General features: G+C 40.4%; 1 protein-coding gene across 2 annotated transcripts in view; it reads right to left on the bottom strand.

The window, feature by feature from the left end:
• The window catches only part of PUS7 (pseudouridine synthase 7), a 39281-nt gene that overhangs the window by 3221 nt on the left and 12382 nt on the right, over positions 1-23678 (bottom strand). Inside the window, exons 6-15 of one of the 2 annotated variants that reach the window (XM_084897828.1) lie at positions 20673-20690; positions 19185-19296; positions 17244-17321; positions 9502-9630; positions 8597-8722; positions 6093-6154; positions 5035-5195; positions 3962-4088; positions 1693-1794; positions 472-601 (exon numbers count right to left, since the gene is read on the bottom strand). In XM_084897828.1, coding sequence (XP_084753954.1) covers positions 472-601; positions 1693-1794; positions 3962-4088; positions 5035-5195; positions 6093-6154; positions 8597-8722; positions 9502-9630; positions 17244-17321; positions 19185-19296; positions 20673-20690 — 1045 coding nt within the window. The remainder of the gene's footprint in view (positions 1-471; positions 602-1692; positions 1795-3961; positions 4089-5034; positions 5196-6092; positions 6155-8596; positions 8723-9501; positions 9631-17243; positions 17322-19184; positions 19297-20672; positions 20691-23678) is intronic. The other variant, XM_084897829.1, reaches the window with a different exon arrangement.

Below are 23678 nucleotides of genomic sequence, written 5' to 3'. Positions count from 1 at the left end.
AATCAATAAAATATATATATTAGAAAAAAAAAAAGATATAAATTAAGTCACTTTCACTGTATGTTTGCCTTCATTTATTTCTCGATGATTTAAAAGCTATCAAAAATAGCAGAAATAGTATTAGTTATGACAACAACTAACACTTACATGCCAGGTTTGTTTTGTAAAAAATATTTTTAATGATTTCAGAGAGAGGAAGGGAGAAGAGATAGAAACATCAATGATGAGAGAGAATCATTGATCAGCTGCCTCTAGCACGACCCTACTGGGGATAGAACCTGCAACTCAGGCATGTGTCCTTGACTGGGATTGAACCTGGGACCCCTCAGTCTACAGGCCTACACTCTACTCATTGAACCAAACCAGCTAGGACCATGCCAGGTTTTACACACTGAAAAACAAATATGTGGTGTGAAAGCTTAAAATCTCACATAGTAATTCAGTTCTATTACATTCTGGACTATTACTCACCAGCTGACTTTCTGAGGACGAATAATGATCTTTCGGTAGGCCCCGGATAGAGAATAATCTCGGATTTTGTGTCTCATGTTGTCGATATCAAGATTATCTGCTGTGAGCATTTCCCTGTAGGCATCACTAACTAACATAAAATACAAGTTAGTGGGAATGTACCATGTCAGCAAGCTACCGTGAACTAGACTACAGAGTAACATGTAAATTCAGTTGGTTCACCCTAATACAATTAATCACACTAATATATGATCCAGTCTATTCTCTGGAATCAAAACTTAGTGACTCACTAAGTAGGACCAGGCCTCTCCAGGTTAGGTTTGAACCTACTTATAAGTTACCTTTGCAAACAACTTCAGTATCTGGGGAGTAAGGTTCCCAAGCCAGTCACAAAAGGCCATTTCATCAGAAGTTCCTAAAGTACAATTTATACATGCTCCGAGATGGAAGAGAATGTATATAGAAGCCTCCAACTCTTCTGGCAGAAGGTAGTTATAAATAAAAGTATAGGAATCAGAGACCTGGGAAAACCATCTGGCACACCCGGGCACCTGGTGTAGCATCATTCCCATCACACCGGAGAGAGCTGCCACAGCCCTCCCCTGGGTGCTCGCCTGTTGCCGCGTGAGGTACGCAATTATTAAAAAGTCTCTGGTTGATTACGCTCTACCTATCCATTGAGCCAAACTGGGTAGGGCACAAAAGTAATTCTTAACGGACTCTGTGGAATGGGAAGTAATTCTACCTTTTTCACATTATAAACTTCTGTGTTTGTTGACTTTTAAAATACAATGAGCAGAAAGTAAAAAAAAAGAAAAAAAAGAAAAAAAAGAAAAAAGAAAAGTAAAGTTAAAGTAGAATTATCCATTAACTTCCTCAAGGATTCTTTCTAAAAACTTTCCATCCTTAGTAAGAACTAATGAAATTCAGAAATTTAAATAATAATGCCCGTAACAACAATACTAATAACAATAACACCAATACCAAATACTACCACCACCTTACTTTTTAATTTAAATAATCTGAATGCAACCCTTTCTGGGAGACTTCTACAAGTGAACACAGTTTATATAGTATGTTTAAAGTCTAAACAGGATGGATAACTAAGTTCTATTATATTTAAAATATAACTGAATTTCCCCCCCTTTCTCTACTCTTAGCTGCCAGTGGCTTCATTGTGTTAGACTTTGTTTGAACTATTTCCCCATACAGAGCACTTACTTTTATGCTTTGGGTAGATAACCTCAAAACCAGGCAAGGGCATTACCACATCATGGATGGAGTAATTATTAACATCTTCTTCCTCGATGTAGGTGGCTGTGGCTACAAATTCACAAATAAATTTAAAAAAAAATAGGCAATACTTTCATGAGCTCAGTCTTCTAAAATTACACACATCTGAGCTGTCAGAAGCGCAAGGTGGTACAGTTCTGTGGCCTACAAAGAAGTTAGAGTTGGAATATATATCTTTCACTTTTTCTACTCTACCCAAGAAATAAAAAAATCACAGACTTGAAAAAAGTACTAAGTTAAAACTTTCATTTCCCAGCTGCACTTTCATTGTTTGGGAATGCTTGCTTTTAACAATCAGCTCCTTTTCCTTATTAAGCAATGCTACAAAATACTATTATACTTGGAAAGCTATCACAAATTAATGCATTTTGCTAAAAGAATGAACAATAAAAAACCAAAACGGTCTGTAGTTAGAGGATAAAATATGGTGGCCCACAGGACATTAAAATACATTTGATATAGATCCTGGCCGGCATGGCTCAGTTGATTGGGTGACATCCTGTGCACCAAAAGGTAGCTGGATGGATAACCGGGTGGGGCACAAGCCTGGTTTGCAGGCTCGATCCCCAGGAGGGGGTCTACAGGAGGCAGCCAATTAACGTTTCTTTTTTATATCATAAACGTTTCTCTCCCTTCTTCTCTAAAACCAATAAAACATATATATATATTTTTAACGTTTTTTGAAAACATACAGATATGATCAATATTTGGGAGGAAAAACATGTTTAAAAATTAAAAAATTCAATTTTACATTGACATAAACTATGCACAACTTACTTTCTTCACCAAAAATAACAGCAATGTTTTCTGTCTTATTCCTAGAAAACCACAAAACACATTTTTGTAGGTTTTCCTGGTTTTGCTAATACATCAAGAAGATGCAGTCGATACAGTCATGGGAAGACAGAATAAAGCAGACAAATCAGTTGTCAGTATCCATGGCCTCTGGTCCTGTCTTGACTGTGAAAGGAAGTGTTTGACGTATACCTGCTAAAAAGCTTATGAAGATATAGGTTCCATAAAGGAATGTAAACAGCAACAACAGATGTGAAACAATGGCAGGGTCTTCCATTCAGTCTTTAACTGTATCTAGTTCCTTGAAAAAAGATAAAAATCTACACTGAGCCCTGACCGAGCCCTGACCGGTTTGGCTCAGTGGATAGAGCGTCGGCCTGTGGACTGAAAGGTCCCAGGTTCGATTCCGGCCAAGGGCATGTGCCTTGGTTGCGGGCACATCCCCAGTAGGAGGTGCGCAGGAGGCAGCTGATCGATGTTCCTTGCTCATCAATGTTTTTAGCTTGCTATTCCTCTCCCTTCCCCTCTGTAAAAAATCAATAAAACATAAAAAAAAAAAAAAAAAAAATCTACATTGAAATCTTTGTTTGGCAAGCTCACATTTTTCTTTCACTGTCTGGCAACTCCCTTAACTTCCCATTACAGATTTTTAATAGCATATTTAAAACTCCTGCTAGTCAAACGTTAATTGTGAGCTTCATTGTAAGATTTATAAAATGTATTATTTCCTCTCAGACTTCCTCAAAATGCATTTCTTCAAAAACCTGATAATGCAATACCTCAACAACAGACAGACTTGATCCCGAATCCCAGCCTTTTCCTTCTTTAATCGCCTGCGGAACCCCGGACAAGTGACTGAAACTCATCTGAAGAACGGATAGAATTCTTGGCAGTATTACCCTGAGCTTCAAACTAGAAGACACAGATGAGGGACTCAGCATAGGGACTGTGCCCAGTAATAGCTCAACAGCAGATGAGATTGTCTGGGTGTCTGAGAAACATTCCGGGCTCAGTGTGTGCACAAAATGGTCATCAGGTCATGGCCCACGCGTAAAGTGAGCTCCAATGTGAAGTTAGGAAACTCCTTAAACCTGGCCAACAGCCCAGAGGCTGAAGTCCATCCCAAAGCGCAGAGAAGTATTTGCTAGACTCAGATTAATTTTAGGTAACATCTTATTCCAGCTGAGAAAATGGGCAGTCAGGCGCTTACTCAAACTAGAGGTATATTTTTCATTAAAGATACACATCTAAACTAGTCAGTCTGAGTTTACAATGTCTTCCCATTTCAAACTTACTAGACATCTCTCTCTCTTTTAACAAGCAGTCAGGCTGAATTTTAAACTCTGGTATCACATACTTGGACTCTTGTTTGACTGCATAATGACAATATCTGCCTTTTTACCTCCTTTGAGAACTAGGTCCCCTGGAACAGGTGTCAGTCCGTACTCTTCTATTCTCTTGCTCACCATGTTATTCCACACATAGCTTTGGTAGCTATGAATATACATTAAGCGGTTATTTCTAGGTATCTGGAGGGAAGAAGAGAAAAAAAAAAAAAAGCCAAGAAACAAAAAGTTCTAAATATTAAAAGTACAGTACTTTCCATGGCATCTCACTTTAATGGTGACCCCACTATAAGACACTCATACCTTAAACCTCCAATATGTAGCAACCGGTGTTAGACATGGAAGCCCTCACACTCAAGGGTATTCACAATTGGCTGCAGCCATAGCTGTGCCCATGTGTATCCACAGTGCAAACATTCACACGGATAAAGCAAACACTACAGAACTTATGCTCTCCGTCAAAGACATAGACTTCAAACGCATTCCAGAGCTAATGGTGCTTTCTCCCCCATAATGTTACGTCAGGGAGAAAACTTAAATGATGGAACTAACAAATAATTTCATGAAGAATCCTGCTTTCTTTTTAGTACATCCTGGGGAAGAGTCAGTAAGACTCAAGTTTAAGAGTTAAACTGTAGTCTATTCTGGATTGTAGTTATCCAAATACTAGTGTAGGCTACACAAGAGTGGGTACCAATTTGCATTACCACGAAGAAACTAGATGAAATGCCATCACTTAGACCCCTTACTGTGCAACCCTCTTAACTGAGGCAGGTGACAGTTCTGATGCAGGAGAATGATCAAGAAATGAACTCAATGATGCATTCTGAGTTTTTCAAAAAGCAAGACAGTGAATTTAAATTTCCTCGTAGATAATATTTTCCACATCACTGCTCTTCTCATTCCCTCAATGTTAACTATTATGCCGACACCGTTGCCATCCACTACCCGCCCCCGTGACCTTTCAGGGTCTGAAGTAGCACGCAAATATCACACAACCCGCAGAGATCACTGAAGGACCCTCATTTACTTCCTGCTCTTTCTGAATTTAGCAAAATATTTAAAGATAACACTTAAAAAGCATCAAACCACCTCGAATCATTTGCCTGACTTTACAAATCACACTCACTATGCCAAATGCAGAGACTATATTCTTCATTCCATACTTTGAAAGTCCTCGAAGCAGCTGCCCTTCCACACACCTTTTGACAGGTAGCTTTCTGAGGGCAGCAGCCGGGTCTCTGGTCTTCGCCCATTCTTCCCTGCATTTAACCAAGTACCCCTTTTCAGCTGAAGGAGGGGTGGGGGTGGGGGGGAAGAAAGTTGTGATTAAACAATTTATCCAATAGGCAGATTTGCATAACTTAAAATGCTTCATACAGAACACAAATTAGAAAATTCTATTTGTAAAAGCTTCTGCTAACCTGAGAATCACCATCAGAAAATAAATAGATGGGAAGTGTAGAAAGTTTACAGAACTAGACAGCTTTGTCATCACCCCAGGATTTAAAGCCAGTGACTGTTCATTATCACAGCTGATTCAACATACCACAAATCCGTGGCCTGCCTGCATTCCTTCCTTCCTTCCTTCCTTGCTTCCTTCCTTCCTTGCTTCCTTCCTTCCTTCCTTCCCCTTTTCTATAGGATTGTCGAATTTAATGGGTTACTTCCCTCAAAATTAGATAATTTTATCTCTTTTAAATATGCAAATGAATCATTACCCAAAGTGGGCATCATTTTTGATCATCTGTAAAGTAATACTTAAATCGTTTTTCATGCAGTATAATTTTAGAAATATTTTCTGGAAAGTTTTAGTGAATTTTTCAAACTAAAGATTCTCAATATGTTTTTGCCAAGTTTTTATATCCTAATACACTTTTAAAAACTAACCTCAAATTCCTGGGTTCAGAGACCTATTAGTGCATGGAGAAAAGGGAATGAATGTATTCATTAAATAAATCAGATGAGCTAAAAAGCTGAAAACAACATATAAATGATAAACCTCAAACATGGACATAAACCTTAGGAGAATAAAGAAATACACTATATTTTCTATTTTACCAAAAACCCCACAATTTTTAAAAATTCCGAACTCCCCTAATTTTCACACACTTTCATTCACAGCAATGCCATGAATATCTAGCCATATACTCTATTTTTTTTTCATAACATGAATTTTATTCTCACCTCCAGAACGGGGTTTCAATATTAAATCCATGACTTCAGCCCAAGAATTTTGTAGTATAGCTCTAAAATGAAACAGCATTTAATTTAGTTACTTTCACATGAAGATGGAATTTTTTATGTCCCAATCCGTGGAGTCAACAAATCACACTGACTTTATGTGTTTTACTAAATTTAAAAGTAAACAGAAAGCCCAATATGACATAGATTTCAAATGTAAATGCCAAAAGAACTTAAAAACAGAGAGAGGATCCTGTTCTACCCAGATTGAGCACAGCCCTTTATAGAGAAGCCAAACTCCGCCAGCCAAGTAGCTGAAGCTGTTTTATCACAACAAAGGCCCAGTTTGTTCCATGAGTATGTATTTTGTTTCTTCAGTTAAAGCCTTCAAAAACACATAATAAATTTGGACCAGGGAATTTTTATTTATTAAAAAAAAAGAGAGAGAGGAGAAAAAAACATAAGGTCTACTCATGACATTTAGTATCATTTCACACTTTTAAAATTCTATACATTTTATTAAAAAGTGTGAATACTACACAGTTATGCTTAAGTTGCTACAGATGGTATTATCTGTAAATAAAAGTTATGTCTTTAGGTGCCTAAACTTATTTGAAACTTCTCAAAAAAATTTCTCCCTGTGTTTTTATAAACCTTCTGGCCTAATGAAACAGAATAAATACAACTTATCATTTTCTATTATTCTTATTAAACGAAAAAGCCTTTTTTTTTTTTTTTTGCTGATTATAAGTTATACAAGTGTCTTAAAAATGAAACAGTACATTAGAAAGTTACCTGTTATCTAATCTCTACGAAGTTAAACAGTTAACACTTTAGAGAGTATTTTTTAAAACTTTGTGATGCATCTATAAGCATATGCAATTTTCTTTTCTTCTATTAATCTACCTTTTGCCATACAAAAGTAACATTTTGTGTAACATTTCTGATTTTGGAGTCACGCTTAGAAAGGTCTTTCCTAACAAAATATAGAAATCCTTTCTATTAATTTTTGTTTTATTTTTTCCCCTCCAGTTAATTAGTATTTATATTTTTCTCATTTAAGTTAATCTATATGGGATATTTTGTATATTAAATTGTATGAAGTGCTGTTTAGTATCTGTTGATGAGATCATATGAATTTTCTTTTATTTTTTTAAAATTATTTTTATTTATTTCAGAGAGGAAGGGAGAGCTTTTATATATATAGATATTTTCTGCTGGACAGCAGTATAACATACGTAGGTTTATGAACACAAATATTTATTGATGGGATTCCCTTCATAGCTAGAGGGATTTCCTATTAACTAAAAGTTAATCAGAATTCTTAAAATACCGTGTTTCCCCGAAAATAAGACATCCCCCAAAAATAAGACCTACTCACAGGTTTCCTTCTGAGTGAAATATAAGGCATCCCCCAGAAAATAAGGCCCCCCTAGGCTAAACATGAGAGATTTGGTCCACTGATTCTGAAAGAAATGGAGTCACAAGAAATTCACCAGGAAATTCAGGAATTGGATTGTTATGATGATGTTCCAGAAGATGATGACATGATTGTCATTGAATAAATGAGTAAATTCTTGATACTGTAGAATTCACAGTTTGTCTGGTTTGTGTTGACAACTGCCATACTACCGTACTGTATACAGGTAATAAATTTTCTTTATTTTCATTTAACAATAAATGTGTATTGTATTCTTTTTCATGGAAAAATAAGAAATCCCCTGAAAATAAGACCTAGTGCATCTTTGGGAGCAAAAATTAATATAAGACACTGTCTTATTTTCGGGGAAACAGGGTAGGTCTTACTTCACTAATTACAGTCTACACCATTTTAAAAATAAAAGTCAATAAACTGGAAAGCACTGGTTAAAGGAGGTTCAAAACGGTGTCATCTCCGTCAGGCTACTCTGGGTCTGAGTTACCTAACTGCTAATTGTTAGCTCACTCACTGAGCCAAAATTTACCTGTAAAAAAGAAAATAAAAGCAGAATACCTGGATGGACAGCCAAGGGTGGGAGAAAAATGTACTTTTCCGGTTATATCCTTTTGAATTCTGAGTTATTATTTTACCTTGTGTATGTGTTAATTCATACAAACAACAAAAATTAGGAGGCTGTGGACCAGTTAATTGTCCAAAAGGCTGACACACTGGCTCATGTGGCCCAGACACCAGGAAATCTGGAAAGAATTAAAAACACCACCTGCTTCTGCCGAAACCGGTTTGGCTCAGTGGATAGATGGAGCGTTGGCCTGTGAACTAAAAGGTCCCACGTTTGATTCCGTCAGGGACATGTGCCTTGGTTGCGGGCACGTCCCCCATGGGGGTTTGCAGGAGGCAGCTGATCGATGTTTCTTTCTCATCGATGTTTCTAGCTTTCTATCCCTCTCTTTTCCTCTCTGTAAATAATCAATAAAATATATTAAAAAATAAATAAATAAAAACACCACCTGCTTCTTTTTTTATGAGAGAGCTCTTTTAGACGAGAGTTAAGAACTTGAATACAAACCTTCCAACTTGATATGTGGGGACGGCTGTAGTTCCAAACCTTTGCATTCCGTAGTAGTTAATAAAACCAATCTCCTTGAGAGAGTTCATGGCTTGTTCTACTTGGTCATCAGTTCCTGTTATATTTCTGTAGGGGCCCAGATTATCCAGAGAAAAGCATTTACAGTCAAACACATTAAGGGATGCACCTCATAAATGACATGGCTTGTTTTACTTGGTCATCAGTTCCTGTTACATTTCTGTAGGGGCCCAGATTATCCAGAGAAAAGCATTTACAGTCAAACACATTAAGGGATGCACCTCATAAATGACATGGCTTGGTTTCCATGCTTTCCCCTCGTTCCTCGCAGCTTTCTCTCTGCTTCCTGACAACTTTGATATTACTTTTTATTTAATTGTGGTAGAAGAGATGTAACATTAAATGGACCATTTTAGCCATTTCTAAGCTTGCAATATAGTGGCATTAAGGACAGTCACAATCTTGTGTAACCTTCAATGGTATCCACTTCTAGAACTCTCTCATCTTCCCAAACCGAAACTCTACACCCATTCAACACTAACTTTCCACCCTCCTCTCTACCCCCGGTCCAGGGAACATCCTTCCACTTTCTGGGTCTAGGATTTGCCTCTTCCAGCCCTCACACATAAGTGGAACGATGTAGTTAAGGAGATGGCATCTTTCCAAAGGTGGTGCTGAGTTTTTAAAGGGGTGTCAGTACAAATACTCCAGTAATATCTGCTCTCCCAACCCTATGAGGCCCCATTCTGCCTTCCCTTGCTGCCATGCCTACTAGTACCAGCTCACCTAGATGCATAACTGCTCTGTTTTTTCCTTATGAGGTCACATCGAGCATAGATGTGATCAGGCAAGACCCTTTCTGGACTGCACCGGGCCCAGTTCTTTACCTGAGAACAACAGTGAAGTGATTCCCTTGAAGCTCTCCCAATTTCAGTGGGTTTTTTTGATAGCTGAAATTCCCTAGCTTAAAGTTCATCAAGCACTTGTTCAAGTGGGCAAGTCTTTGTGCAGTTATTCTAAAAAACAAAACAAAACAAACAAAAACAAAACACACTATAACAATAATCAATATAGCAGAGTAGGTGAGAGCATGTTAGGACCTTCATTTTCTTTTCTTTTTTTTTTAATATATTTTATTGATTTTGTACAGAGAGGAATGGAGAGAGATAGAGAGCTAGAAACATTGATGAGAGAGAGTCATCGATCAGCTGCCTCTTGCACACCCCCTACTGGGGATATGCCTGCAACCAAGGTACATGCCCTTGACCGGAATCGAACCCGGGACCCTTCAGTCCCCAAGCCGACGCTCTATCCATTGAGCCAAACCGGTCTCGGCAGGACCTTCATTTTCAGGGGTTCTAAAAGGTTGGGTGTTTAGGGTAGTCATGGAGGCTGGACACATTAGGCTACATTAGGTCACTCGACCAAGCCTGGGAGATGTAGCAACTCTACCTAAAAAAGGAGCCCCTGAGGATCCCAAACAAGATGAACTCAAAGAGGCCCACACCAAGACACATCATAATTAAAATGCAAAAGGTCAAAGACAAAGAGAGAAAGTCACCTAAAAGGGAGCTCCCATAAGACCATCAGCTGATCTCTGCACAGAAACTCTGCTGGTCAAAAGGGATTGGCAATATTCAAAGTGAGGAAAAGCAAGGGCCTATAACCAAGATTACTCTTCTCAGCAAAGCTAGCTTTTTGAATTGAAGGATAGAAAAAGAGCTTCCCAGACAAGAAAAGGCTAAAGGAGTTCATTATTACCAAACCAGTGTTACATCTGCTCACATGTCTTTCTGTTGTTCACATCTTAAGGATGATTTGAAGTCACATTTAAAAAGAGAGGGAAAGAGGAAATAACACCTTTTGGAAACTGTTATTATTATTGTATTATTAAGGAACTCACATCTATGACTGCCATGTTAACAGTGACATGTTCCTACACACCGCTCTGGACTTTCTCTTATAAGCAGTGTCTTTTCTTTCGAACTCAACTGAAAACCCAGATTCATGAAGCCCCAGTCTCTGCCCTCCATTCCTGGAAGGTCCCAAAGCCAACCCTGTAGGAGGTTTTATCAAGGAGAAGATCGCTTTGTCTTCCCAGATGACAAACGCTCTGCTTTGCTTTATGAGGCAGATAGCAACCCCAAACCACACACAGGTTGGGACCTGCGCAGGCCTCAATACAGCTATATTTCTATGTTTACTTAAAAAAAAAAAAAAAAATATATATATATATATATATATATATATATATATATATATAATATATATATTATAATATATTTTTACTGATTTCAGAGAGGAAGGGAGAGGGAGAGAGAGAGAGAAACATCGATGAGAGAGAAACATCTATCAGCTGCCTCCAACCTCCCCCCCACCGGGATGTGCCCGTAACCAAGGTACATGTCCTTGACCAGAATAGAACCTGGGACCCTTCAGTCCACAGGCCGATGCTCTATCCACTGAGCCAAACCGGTTTTGGCTAAAATAAAATCTTTATATATATATATCTATATATATCTATATCTCAATATATATATACACACACACACACACACACACACACACGTTTTTATATATATACACAAAGAATCTGATTTGTTATTTTTAGATGAAATCCATATATATATATATATATATATATATATATATATATATATGAAATCCTCTTATATACATACATACTGTGTGTGTGTATACATTTTTATTGATTTCAGAGAGGAAGGGAGAGGGAGAGAGATAGAAACATCAATGATGAGAGAATCATTGATTGGCTGTCTCCTGCACACCCCACACTGGGGATCGAGCGCACAACCTGGACATGTGACTGAGCAGGAATTGAACTGTGACCTCCTGATTCATAGGCTGACGCTCAACCATGGAGCCACGCCAGCTGGGCTGTTCTTGTTCTTCTTCATCTTTTTTTAAATGAGTTGAGGTAAAGTTTATTATTTTAACCTTTATAAAGTGTATAATTCTGTGGTTTCTAATACAGTCACAAGATTGTGACACTGTCACCACTATCAAATTCCAGAACAATTCCATTACCTCCAAAAGAAACCCTATACTCCTTTCCCTCTCCCTGCAGCCTCTGGAAACCACCAATCTACCTTCTGTCTCTACAGATTTCTCTATTTTGGACATTTCATCGGAATATAATCATATAACGTGGCTTTTTGTATCTGACTTCTTTTACTTAGTACAATGTTTTTTAAGATTCATCCATGTGGTAGTATCTATCCGTACTTCATTTCTGTTTTGGCAGAATCATATTCTGTTGCCTATTCTTGAATATACAACAGACGTGTATTTCCGAATCCCACTAGCACAGCAGAAAGCAAGAGCTATATTCAGTTCTTGTTGGTCTGGGTGCTCCTGGAGAACAGCTGAGATGGAGTTGGCAATATCTTCACAAAATTGTTCACAGTTTTAACTTTGATGACCCTGGATCCGGCTTCTTGGTTGTAAACTCATAGCCAATTCTGTGACTAAGCTGGCAATACCAAAATCTCACTTTTAAATGCCAACTTAAGCAGCATGTCACACAAAAGGCCTTTATTAACAAAGCCAGGGAAATACTGGCTCAGAAAGGAGACTGAGAGGGAGAGGCAGGAAAAGAAACAAATCATTCTGAAAGAAGCTGTGCCTGCTTGAGATCCTGTTAAAATTACTAGGTGACTTTGGAGAGCTGCATGAAGCTGGGGGGAAAATGCAGCTTATCCCCAGGATTGGTTGATGCAGCAGCAGTGAAATCCTTGCATGGCAGAGTGGATTTCTCCTGTGCAACAGTGTTCAGGGGAAAGGCCCATCTGCCCAGCCGCACATCATTAAGCAAACTAAGCGTGTAGCCTGCATCTGTAAGATAAGCGCTATGGGCTTTCCACAGGCCAGGAGTGAGGTGTCTAATGTAGTTTCTTACTATCGACAGATGATAAAGGCAGCAAAGGTCTAAAGACAGATCAGCCTTGTGATGAAGTGTGACACCCGGTGGCTGACCAAGAAGACAATAAATAGCTTCACTCTTCAAATATTCAAAAATTTCACAGCATATATAATGCAATATAATTAATGAAGTGCCTTTTTTTTTTACTTTCAAATAGGCAAATGACTTTTATTTATTTATTTAATATGTTTTATTGATTTTTTTAAAAAATATATTTTATTGATTTTGTACAGAGAGGAAGGGAGAGAGATAGAGAGCTAGAAACATCGATGAGAAAGAGTCATCGATCAGTTGCCTCTTGCACACCCCCTACTGGGGATATGCCCGCAACCAAGGTACATGCCCTTGACCAGAATCGAACCCGGGTCCCTTCAGTCCCCAAGCCGACGCTCTATCCATTGAGCTAAACCGGTCCCGGCTGTTTTATTGATTTTTTACAGAGAGGAAGGGAGAGGGATAGAGAGTTAGAAACATCGATAAGAGAGAAACATCGACCAGCTGCCTCTTGCACACCCCCTACTGGGGATGTGCCCGCAACCAATGTATTGTACATGCCCTTGACCTGAATCGAACCTGAAACCTTTCAGTCCACAGACTGACGCTCTATCCACCGAGCCAAACCAGTTTTGGCAAACAGGCAAATGACTTTTAAAAATGCCAACACATGCTTGGTCTAAAGAACCAATGTGGAGAATTCTAGAGAAGCAGGATAAAGATAGGTACCACCTTTCTACAGAACAATTAGGGTTTCCTACTGAAAACCTAGAATTTCACATTCCCTTTAAATCAGTAATTCCGCTGCCCTAGCCGGTGTGGCTCAGATGGGAGAACATAGTCCCATGCACCTAGGAGTCACCAGTCACTGGTCAGGGTACATGCCTGGGGTTTCAGACTTGATCACCAGTAAGGAGAATGCAGGAGTTTGCAGATTAATGTTTCTTTCATCAACATTTCTCTCACTCTCTCCCCCTCTTCCTCTAAAATCAATGAACAGAAAAAAACACTTTAAAAAAAATCAGTAGCCGAAACCGGTTTGGCTCAGTGGTAGAGCATCGGTCTGCGAAGTGAAAGGTCCCAGGTTCGATTTCGGTCAGGGGCATGTACGTTGGTTGCGGGCACATCCCTGGTAGGGGGTGTGCAAGAGGCAGCTGGTCAATGTCTCTCTCTCTAGCTCTATATCTCTCTCCCTTCCTCTCTGTAAAAAATCAATAAAATATATATTTTTTAAAATCAGTAATTCTAGGGGGGAACAGGAGTGGGCTGGAAGAGGTTAATGGGGGGAAAAGGAGGACCTATGTAATACTTTCAACAATAAAGATTAAAAGAAAAAAATTCGGTAGTCCCACTGCTAATTTTATCTTAATATAATTATTACAGGTATGTGCCAAAATTCAGCTACCAATATGTCTGTCATGGAATTGCTTATGATAGCAATAAATGGGAAACAATATAAACATCCAGAAACAGAGTAATCGTTCATAAATTAGGATATGTCCATATATTTTGGTATCTTTTCCTATGTAATATAATGATTTTACTAACAGGGAAAGAGGCGCATCATTTATTGTTCACAGGAAAAGGACTTTATGTAAATAGTCACACTTTATGTAAATATTTTGGCTTATGAGAGAAAATATGCCAAGTTATGAACAAAGCAATCTCTGAGGGAGTACAATTATGGCAGAACTGGAGCACCACCATTTCAAGTGTTTCTCCTGCTCTCTCTCAAACACATCACATCTGCACACACCACTGTCATGGAGAGAACACGCTCTCACTCTGCTTTACTGCCACAGCATACCTCTGTCCCCAGCCAGGGGGTAAAAGGACTGGAGAATCCATTATGGTGCAACCAGGAGCTCAATCCCGGTTCTAATGAATCAGAAAAGTGATGGGAAAGAAGCCAGATTGTGGGGTAAAGAGGAAATGCCACGTCAAATTCATTATGAAAAGATAGGGGGATTACAAGTAAATTAAGTATTTATTTTAAGTAGGGACAGCCAGCACAGATGTCTTATTTATTTATTTATTTATTAAAAGTATTTTTTATCTATTTTTTTTACAGAGAGGAAGGGAGAGGGATAGAGAATCAGAAACATCGATTGGAGAGAAACATCAATCAGCTGCCTCCTGCACACACCTCACTGGGGATGTGCTCACAACCATGGTACATGCCCTTGACCGGAATTGAACCCAAGACCCTTGAGTCCGCAGGCCGATGCTCTATTCACTGAGCCAAACCAGCCAGAGCACAGATGTCTTATTTTTAATCCTATATAATAAAAGCCTAGCAACCAAATGGGGGAATGACCAGACAACCAGTCCACCAGTCGCTATGATGTGCACTGACCACCAGGGGGCCGACACTCAATGCAGGGGCTGCCCCCTGGTGGTCAGTATGCTCTCACAGTGAGAGTGCTGCTGGGCTGACCAGGATGAGTGGTGCTCCCACAGCGGGAGAAGCCGCTCAGAGGGCAGGTCCACAGCCACTCGGCTGACAGGGATGAGCAGTGCTCCCACAGCAGACCAATCCCCACAGGCCACGCCCCCCACCAGTGCACGATCCTGTGCACCGGGCCTCTAGTTATAGTATAACTAACATAAGGTAAAGTATACATATTAAAAATATACAAGTTTTGCTGAAACCGGTTTGGCTCAGTGGATAGAGTGTCAACCTGTGGATTGAAAGGTCCCAGGTTCGATTCCGGTCAAGGGCATGTACCGTGGTTGTGGGCACATCCCCAATAAGGTGTGCATGAGGCAGCTGATTGATGTTTCTCTCTCATTGATGTTTCTAACTCTCTATCCCTGTCCCTTCCTCTCTGTAAAAAATAAAATATATTAAAAATAAATAAATAAATAAAAATATACAAGTTTTGCCGAAACCGGTTTGGCTCAGTGGATAGAGAGTTGGCCTGCGGACTGAAACGTCCCAGGTTCGATTCCGGTCAAGGGCATTTACCTTGGTTGCGGGCACATCCCCAGTAGGGGGTGTGCAAGATGCAACTGATCGATGATTCTCTCTCATCAATGTTTCTAACTCTCTATCCCTCTCTCTTCCTCTCTGTAAAAAATCAATAAAATATTTTTTAAAATATTAAAAAATATATTTATATAAGTTTTAATATATGAATAAACTCATGAAACCATCACCACATTCAAGTTTGTGCATCACCATAAGTTTCCTCCTGCCCGTTTACCTCGTCCTCCCAGCATTCCTCACCTCAGGGGTGTACTCGGACGAAAGCCTTTACCTCTGCTGCACTGACTGAGTTCAGACTCCTGGTCTTCCTCCTCAGGATATGGCAATACCTCCAACATCTCCAGTTTCAGCTATATTGCTTTACCCACAACTCATAATCCTGCCTTTAAACACAACTTCCTGTGTAGATGAAGTCCAACATCCTGAATATGACCTGTAGGGCCCTTCACATCTGGATCCTGCCTACGCCCACACCTATTTCTTGCTGTGCTTCCACACAACTAAAGTACGTGCCAGGTACCAAATGTGCCATGTTCCCAATTCCATCCCAGTGTCTTTTCACAAGCTGTTTTCTTAGTTTGGAACAAACAACCCTAGACCTGTCCCAGCCCCAGGAAACTCCTACCCATCCTTCTAGACCAGTGGTTCTTATCCAGGGGCAAGTTTGCCCTTCACAGAAAAACGGCAATGTCTGGAGACATTTTTGGTTGTCAAAGTTAGGTGGCAGGGGGGAATGCTACTGATATCTAGTGGGTAGACAGCAGCCAGGGCTGCTGCTAAATGTCCTGCAATGTATAGGATGACCCTGCAACAGAATTACCTAGCCCAAAATATGAACAGTAAAGAAATTGAGAAGCCCTAATTTAGATTAAAACTTTAGCACACCATTTTCTGAGAAAACCTTCTCTGGCTGTCCCCCAACAATGAGTCCCTGGCTTTGTTGTCAGATCTATCCTAATACCACCAATATACTTCTATTTCAGCATTAATCTCACTGTGTAACAGGTTCTGATTTACATGTCTGCTCTACTAAATATCTGCTTCAAAAGCAGAGACCATCTTTTCCATCTGCAGTGTATACCAAAAGTGTTCATTCACTGTTTTGAAATTAAGTAACTTATCCTATATAATAAAAGGCTAATATGCAAACTGTCCGAATGGCAGAACAACTGGTCGCTATGATGCGCACTGACCACCAGGGGGCAGACGCTCAATGCAGGAGCTGCCCCTTGGTGGTCAGCATGCTCCCACAGGGGGAGCACCACTCAGCCAGAAGTCGGGCTCATAGCTGGCGAGCACAGCGGCAGTGGCAGGAGCTAAGGATGATTAGGCAGTCAGACATCATCCAAGGACTCCCGGACTATTAGAAGGCACAGGGTGGGCTGAGGGACCCCTCTCCAGCCAATGCACAAATTTTGAGCACCGGGCCTCTAGTTTTTAATAACTAATGAACAAGAGAGAGGAAAAGACGCACTATCCTCATGGATCTACCACAAAAATCCTTTAACATCACACAAATAATACCTGTGTGCTATAAAAATTTTGGGAAATACAGACAAGCAAGAAAAGAAACAGAAAAACAACTTTTGAACAGGTTGAGACACCATCTAATGATTGGAGACACCCCACAAAGCAAATCTGAGGCTTCTGAAAGGCGGTGCTAGGATTTTGCAACGTGAACCCAGTATGTGCTCTCTACTTACTTGAGAACAGCAATCTCTTGGACAGTAATGGCCCGTTTATCTTTGGTCCCCATGTAGGAGAATATGTTTGGCTTGACTCTGGAAAGACGGAAACAAAACCATCTGAAGTAGTATACCAGTAAGAAATCATATTTTTCATAACCTAAGATTCAAAATATACTTAAAATCATAATAGATTAATAAGGAGATAATAAAAAAAAAAAAACGTACCCAGGAAAACATAATATGCAACATGAGAAAGTAAGTGATGCTAGACAACCCCCTAGCAGGGCTTGACTTAACGTGTGTGTGGCGCTAAATAAATAACATACTGTTTAAAGACTTAGCTGGCCAGTAACAAGAAAAGAAATAATGCATGTCCTATTAATCATACGCAGTGCATTACACTGGTAAAAAAAAAAGAAAAAAGAAAAAACAACCACCTCATTCTAGGTATCTAATGTGCCACTCTGAGAACTTTGTATCTTCAATTAAAAAAAAAGTCAATGATGATGTGAACTTTGTGAATAGACATGCTATTTCTTTGAATTAAAAAGCCAAATGCTAACGCTGGGATCTGAACGGTTTTGCAGCGAAGCTATAGGTAAGCTAGTTTGCTAAGACGTAGGTTAGTAAAACTGTTTCACACTAACCAGAGAAAAACAGGAAGAATTTCTTGAACTCTGAGCAATCCTCAGCCCAGACCTCAGAGGAAGCCCTCCACACCGCCTCCCCTCCCCTGTGGCGCCGTGTCTATCCTCCCGGGCTCAGGTGCGGGCTCAGGTGCAGGCAAGGCACCACAACTCTCTCCCAGGGAGCTAGCAACTAGAGCAGATAAAACGTTACCTAAGAGAGAGCTGTGTCCTGGGCTGAGCGGGGTTCCCCCCACGTTCCTATGATGCAGCCCTGCCTCCAGGCACTTGTTAATGCGTTTGAAGACCGAACCCTTAAAGACGTGATTAAGTTAAAATGAGGCCATAGGGTGGGCCCTCATCCAATCTGCCTGGTGTCCTAGTAAGAGGAGGAAATTTGGACACACACTGAAACTCCGGGGACATGACGACACAGGAAAATGCCATGTGAGGACACAGAAAGGTGGCCACCTGCCAACGAGAAAAACCCCAAACCTATACCACCTTCACAGACACTTCCAGCCTCCAGAATGGTGAGAAAATCCGCCTGCGTCTGTGGTGTTTTGTTATGGCAGCCACAAGTTTACACATGACCGAGCTTGTTTAAACTGGATTAAATATATATTAGAAAGCAAATCTGTATTGCAAAGAGACTTGCTGTGGTGCCTGTACCCATCTCTTAAAAAATAAAATCAACTCCTTCAGCACCTGGCCCAGAGTGTCTGCGTTCCTATGAGGAAATCCGACTGGTCTCGGCCTTTCCATCGCCTCACAGTTTAGTGAAACAAACCTCTGCAGCCCCATCACAGTGTAGGCTTCGGGGAAGAAAGGTAACCCTTATGTTCAGCTGAGCAGACTGGTCACTCTCTACTATGTGTGAACTAATTACGTACGGAATTTTCATCTTGAATCACTGGCAATATGCAGGGAGATTTTTAAAAAATTCATGCCGAAACTGGTTTGGCTCAGTGGATAGAGCATCAGCCTGCGGACTGAAAGGTCCCGGGTTCAATTATGGTCAAGGGCATGTGCATTGGTTGCGAGCACATCCCTGGTGTGGGGTGTGTAGGAGGCAGCTGGTCAATGTCTTTCTCTCATCGATGTTTCTAGCTCTTTCTCTCTCCTCTCCCTTCCTCTCTGTAAAAAAGCAATAAAATATATTAAAAATAAAATAAAAAAAATAATTCACCTACTGTGTAAGGAGACTGTAATTAGGAGGCATAGTTGCTATCTGTTTGCCCATTTTCCCACTCCTTCCTGATTAGCTTGGAAAGAAGAAAAGGAATGTCCACGTTTTGACTTTGTACAGTGACAAGAACAAGATACGCACCTTAAGTATTTGGACAGCACGTTAATAGCATCCATGGTGTCTTTGTTCTCCTTGTACAGTACAAAGTGGCAGTAGCTTCCCCTAGATTTTGGCCAAGAATGTTTTCTTGGATCTTAAAAACAAAAGAATTAAACGTTATAGACGCTGCAATAAACGTTATCTGAGGTTTTTTTTCCCTTATGAAACCCTAGTTCATTGTTCGCTGGAGAACCTTTTGAGTAGAGAAATCAGATCTAGCCTGACAGGAAGTGCAGGTGAAGTGGTTACAGCTCTGTGGACTCTAAGTATTAAACGTTTTGTGCCTGGATACTAACATTACCTGATCATACTTAAAATCAAAAGCTGCAGGCAGGTGGTGTGACAGGTGACTGAGACTAACCGACAACCTCCACGCTGCAGTCACTTTAAAGCACACGCAGGACGGGGGGGCCGACGGGCCCTCTGGAACATGCAGTCCAGAGGGAACCCCACAGCGCTGCCTCTCATCCCGGGGTGCACACACACAGGCTGGATGCCTGAGACGGGACGGGATGGAACTTGTGAGGAGTTGCCTCAGTGACACATTTAGGTTTTCCGAAGGCCACCTCCATCACAAAGCAGCTAAAACTGGTGGTTTACAGAGAGAGTAGCTGGCATTCAGGACCTCACTGCCATTCTTGGGGAAAAGGAGGTGTTAACAAGTAAGCCAGGTTTAAATGTTAACTTCTGAGCTACCGTTACTTGGCTTGCTCGGCTTTTTTGGAAGTAAACATTTCAAGACTTTGGAGAAACTGATTTTTTTAAACACTTCTTTTATATAACATTTCCATTATCTTATAATATATAGGCACATGTTTAAGCAATATTAAGATTTAGACTTAAGCGGCCCAAAGGGTATTTAAAAAAAAAAATCAACACTTTGGGAAAAATATGTAAATCACAACTGCACTTCCCAGACATACAAGAATACCCGTGAGTCTCAGGTGACACACAGCTGCAGTTGTTAATTGAACACATCTAATTTACTCAGTGTCTGTCACTCTATGAGAGAAAAACTGAAAAAAATATTTCACACAATCCCTAGGGAAGTGCCTGCTTTTAAAAATGGTCCTTTGTCTTTGTCCCTAAAATCGTCCGTTAGCATGAATTCATGCATCCCTCTTCAGAAACCTGAGAAACTTCCAGGAGGAAAGCTAAAATGTAACGAACAAAAGAATCAATAGACCATCTGGGAAAACGGCCAGAGCACGGATGCTCAGTGAATTGCTTTTCCTTTCTGTTAAGTATGACTGTGCGTCTTTTCCGCCTCAAACAGAAACGTTTAACAAGTGTTTCTTTGGCTCTCGGTGTGAGTTCCTCACAACTCATCCTCAGAAAATTGCAAATGGGAATATTATTTTTGGTTTCCCTTCAGATCACTACAGTTAAGCAAAGTTGTCTACACTTGGCACTTGGGACGAAAACCAGTGGCGTTTCATTTCGTCTACATGAAACGCCAACCGCTCTTACCTGCTGCAGTTCTGACCTCTGTCCAAATGCACAGCGTAAAGAGCACAAGAGAGCAACGTTTAATTTATAGGAAATAATACTAACGTGCTTTAGAGGTGAACATGCAAATGATCGCATGGAAAGTTTCTACCAGGGACTTGGACAGTACCTGGTAGAAGGCGGTGGGTTAACAGCCATGTAGACATTGACAATGGAATGTCGCAGAGGCAAACGGTGAACAAGCAGAAAACTCACCTACAGGTACAAGCCTCCCTGCCTCAATCCCCTCACAATCGTCTGTCAGTTCATCCTCAAAGCTGCACTGTCTCTACCCACCGGAAGTGGCAAAAGGTTTAGGACTGGATGCAAGGCCCTGGCCGGGGAGCTCAGTTGGTGAGGGTGTCAGCCTAGTATGCCAAGGTTGTGGGTTCGATTCCCAGTCAGGGCTCATACAAGAGTCAAACAATGAAGGCATAAGTAAATGGAACAAAAAATTTATGTTTCTTTCTCTTTCTCTGCTTCCTTTCTATCTCTAAAATTAATTGGGGGGGAAAAAAAGAAGCTCTAGCTGGTTTGGCTCAGTGGATAGAGTGTCGGCCTGTGAACTGAAGGGTCCCAGGTTTGATTCTGGTTAAGGACACATGCCCGGATTGCAGGCTTGATCCCCAGAGTGTGTGTGTGTGTGTGTGTGTGTGTGTGTGTGTGTGTGTATGGGAGCGGGGTGCAAGAGGCGGCTGATCCGTGATTCTCTCTCATTATTGATGCTTCTGTCTCTCTCTCACTCTTCCTTCTTCTCCAAAATCAATAAAAATATACTAAAAAAGACGATGCAAAATGCTAAAATGCTTCCCCACCTAGAGATTTTAGGGATTGTGTTCTTAAATATGGGAGGACATGTACAGAAATGCTCTTTGTGATTCACATTTGGTGGTGAGATTGCAAGTAATCATTGCTTTGTTTTGTGTTTTATGAGTTTCCTATAGTGAGTTACAAATATTTTTTATTTGAAAAAATGTGAAATTATGAAAAACAGTTCTTAAACCAATAGATTCAAAGAGATTTAAGAGATGATTTAAGAGATCCATTGAATCCAATGTTCTTACCTTGTTCGTATCATTATTTGAACAAGATATCTATATGTAAAAGACACTTTTGAACTAACCAGGGAAAAACTGAAAATGCATTGGGTATTAGATATTAAGAACTTGTTGATTTTATTGGATGGGATAATAGTTTTAAGGCTTCAGTCCTTATCTGTTAGATACATACTGAAGTATTTATGAGTGAAATAAAGTACAATGCAGAATTTTCTTTAAAACACTGCAATGAGAAAAAAAAAAAAAGTTGGAGGAATAGATCAAACAAAAACAACAGAATGTTAACAATCTTGAAGACGGCTGATGGGTACAATGGGATTAATATACTACCCCCTTCATTTACGTGCATATCTAAAAATGTCCATAAAAAAAAAAGTTAAAAATATATTTGTCGTAAAGGTTGATGAAGTGTAGCTACATTTTCCCTTAACTAATACATTTCCTTTCGGTAGTACATTCACAATAAGCCAAAAATGGCAAAAAAAAAATAAATGAAGCTAGAAGACTAAAAAACTAAATGCTATAATACCTTAAGAGTATGACAACTGAATATGAGTTTTGGCTCACAAGCATGCGTCTGTTCTTTGTTTTGTTAACCACCTGAGGTTATTTTTTCCCATTGCTTTTCAGAGAGTGGAAGGGCGGGAGGGAGGGGGCGAGAAACATGCATGAGAGAGACACATCCACTCACTGCCTCCCACACTCACCCCAAAGAGTGGGGTGGGGAGGAGCAAACTCGCCAGGTATGTGCCCTTGAAGGGGAATCGAACCCGACACCTTTGGTGCATAGGCTGACACTCTAACCACTGAACACACTGGCCAGGATGAGCATGCATCTTTTATTAGCAAATCCAAGCACTGAGCATGCATATCATTACCTCCTCTGCAAATACCAGATGCAAGGATTCTTTTTCTAAGTGCATTCGGTATACAAAATATTAAGCATATGCATTGATTAACAGAAAATCTATGAGTATAAATTTATTTCTGGGTAGTCTGTTTAACTTTATAAAACCCCAAATCCCTAGAATGCTAACTAGGACATGTATAGCTTTACAATTTAAAATAACTTTCAGAATGTTTGAGACATTCTAATTTAAAATGTTAATGCAAAGAGGCCTCAGGCTGAGAAAATAGGAAGCGGTCTTCTGATGGTCTGATATGGCGGCCCTCGTCTAGTAGAAATAGAAACCAAACAAGAGAAATGTTCAGGAAGATTCATGAACCCTGGACAGAGACCCTCATGAATAAGGAAGAAAAAAAAAATGTTTGTAGCTCAAGAAAGATGACAGGAGGGGGTAGCATGCAGAACATTCTTTCCTTCTTAGTCAAGGCCCTGCCCAGTGCTGCACCCCTGCACGCCAACCTTCTGGCTTCCTCCGGGGTCCTGCTCCATCATCCCGCTCCTCCCGGAATTCTCACCCTCCCTCGACTGGCTCTTCCTTCCGTACATCAACATGGTCAGGGCTCTTCCCCTTTATTTATTTATTTTTTTAGGGCTCCCCTTTATAAGGCAATCTTATGTCTCCCTCTCCTTAACCCTTTCCTTTCTCCTCCTCTTGAGAGCTTATTTGAAAAAGCAGCCTGTATTTACTACTGCCTTCCCCCTCAACCCACTGTGTACACTGGCTTCCAGCTTATTCCACGGAAACTGCTCTGGCAGGCACCGATGATTTCCATGTTGTAAATGCTGGCGGACACGTTTCAGAGCTCCGTTCTGCCAGACCTACCTGTCACGTTTCCACTGCTACCCACTCTGGCTACCGGAATGCCCTCTTCCTGGGGATGCCATCACACGAGTCTCTCCCAGAGTTTCTCTTTCACCCGCCTGGCTCTCCCTCCTGAGTCTCTGTGGAATCCCAGCCCAGGTATCCGCCAGGGACGAGAACCTCTACATATCACCCGGCAGAAAAACTTTGTTTTGTTTTTT

The sequence above is a fragment of the Pipistrellus hanaki genome, assembly GCF_964339955.1.
Source record: "Pipistrellus hanaki genome assembly, chromosome: 10".
NCBI classification, from domain to species: Eukaryota; Metazoa; Chordata; class Mammalia; order Chiroptera; family Vespertilionidae; genus Pipistrellus; species Pipistrellus hanaki.
Note: the sequence above shows the minus strand (reverse complement) of the source record. Positions and strands in the feature narration are given on the sequence as shown.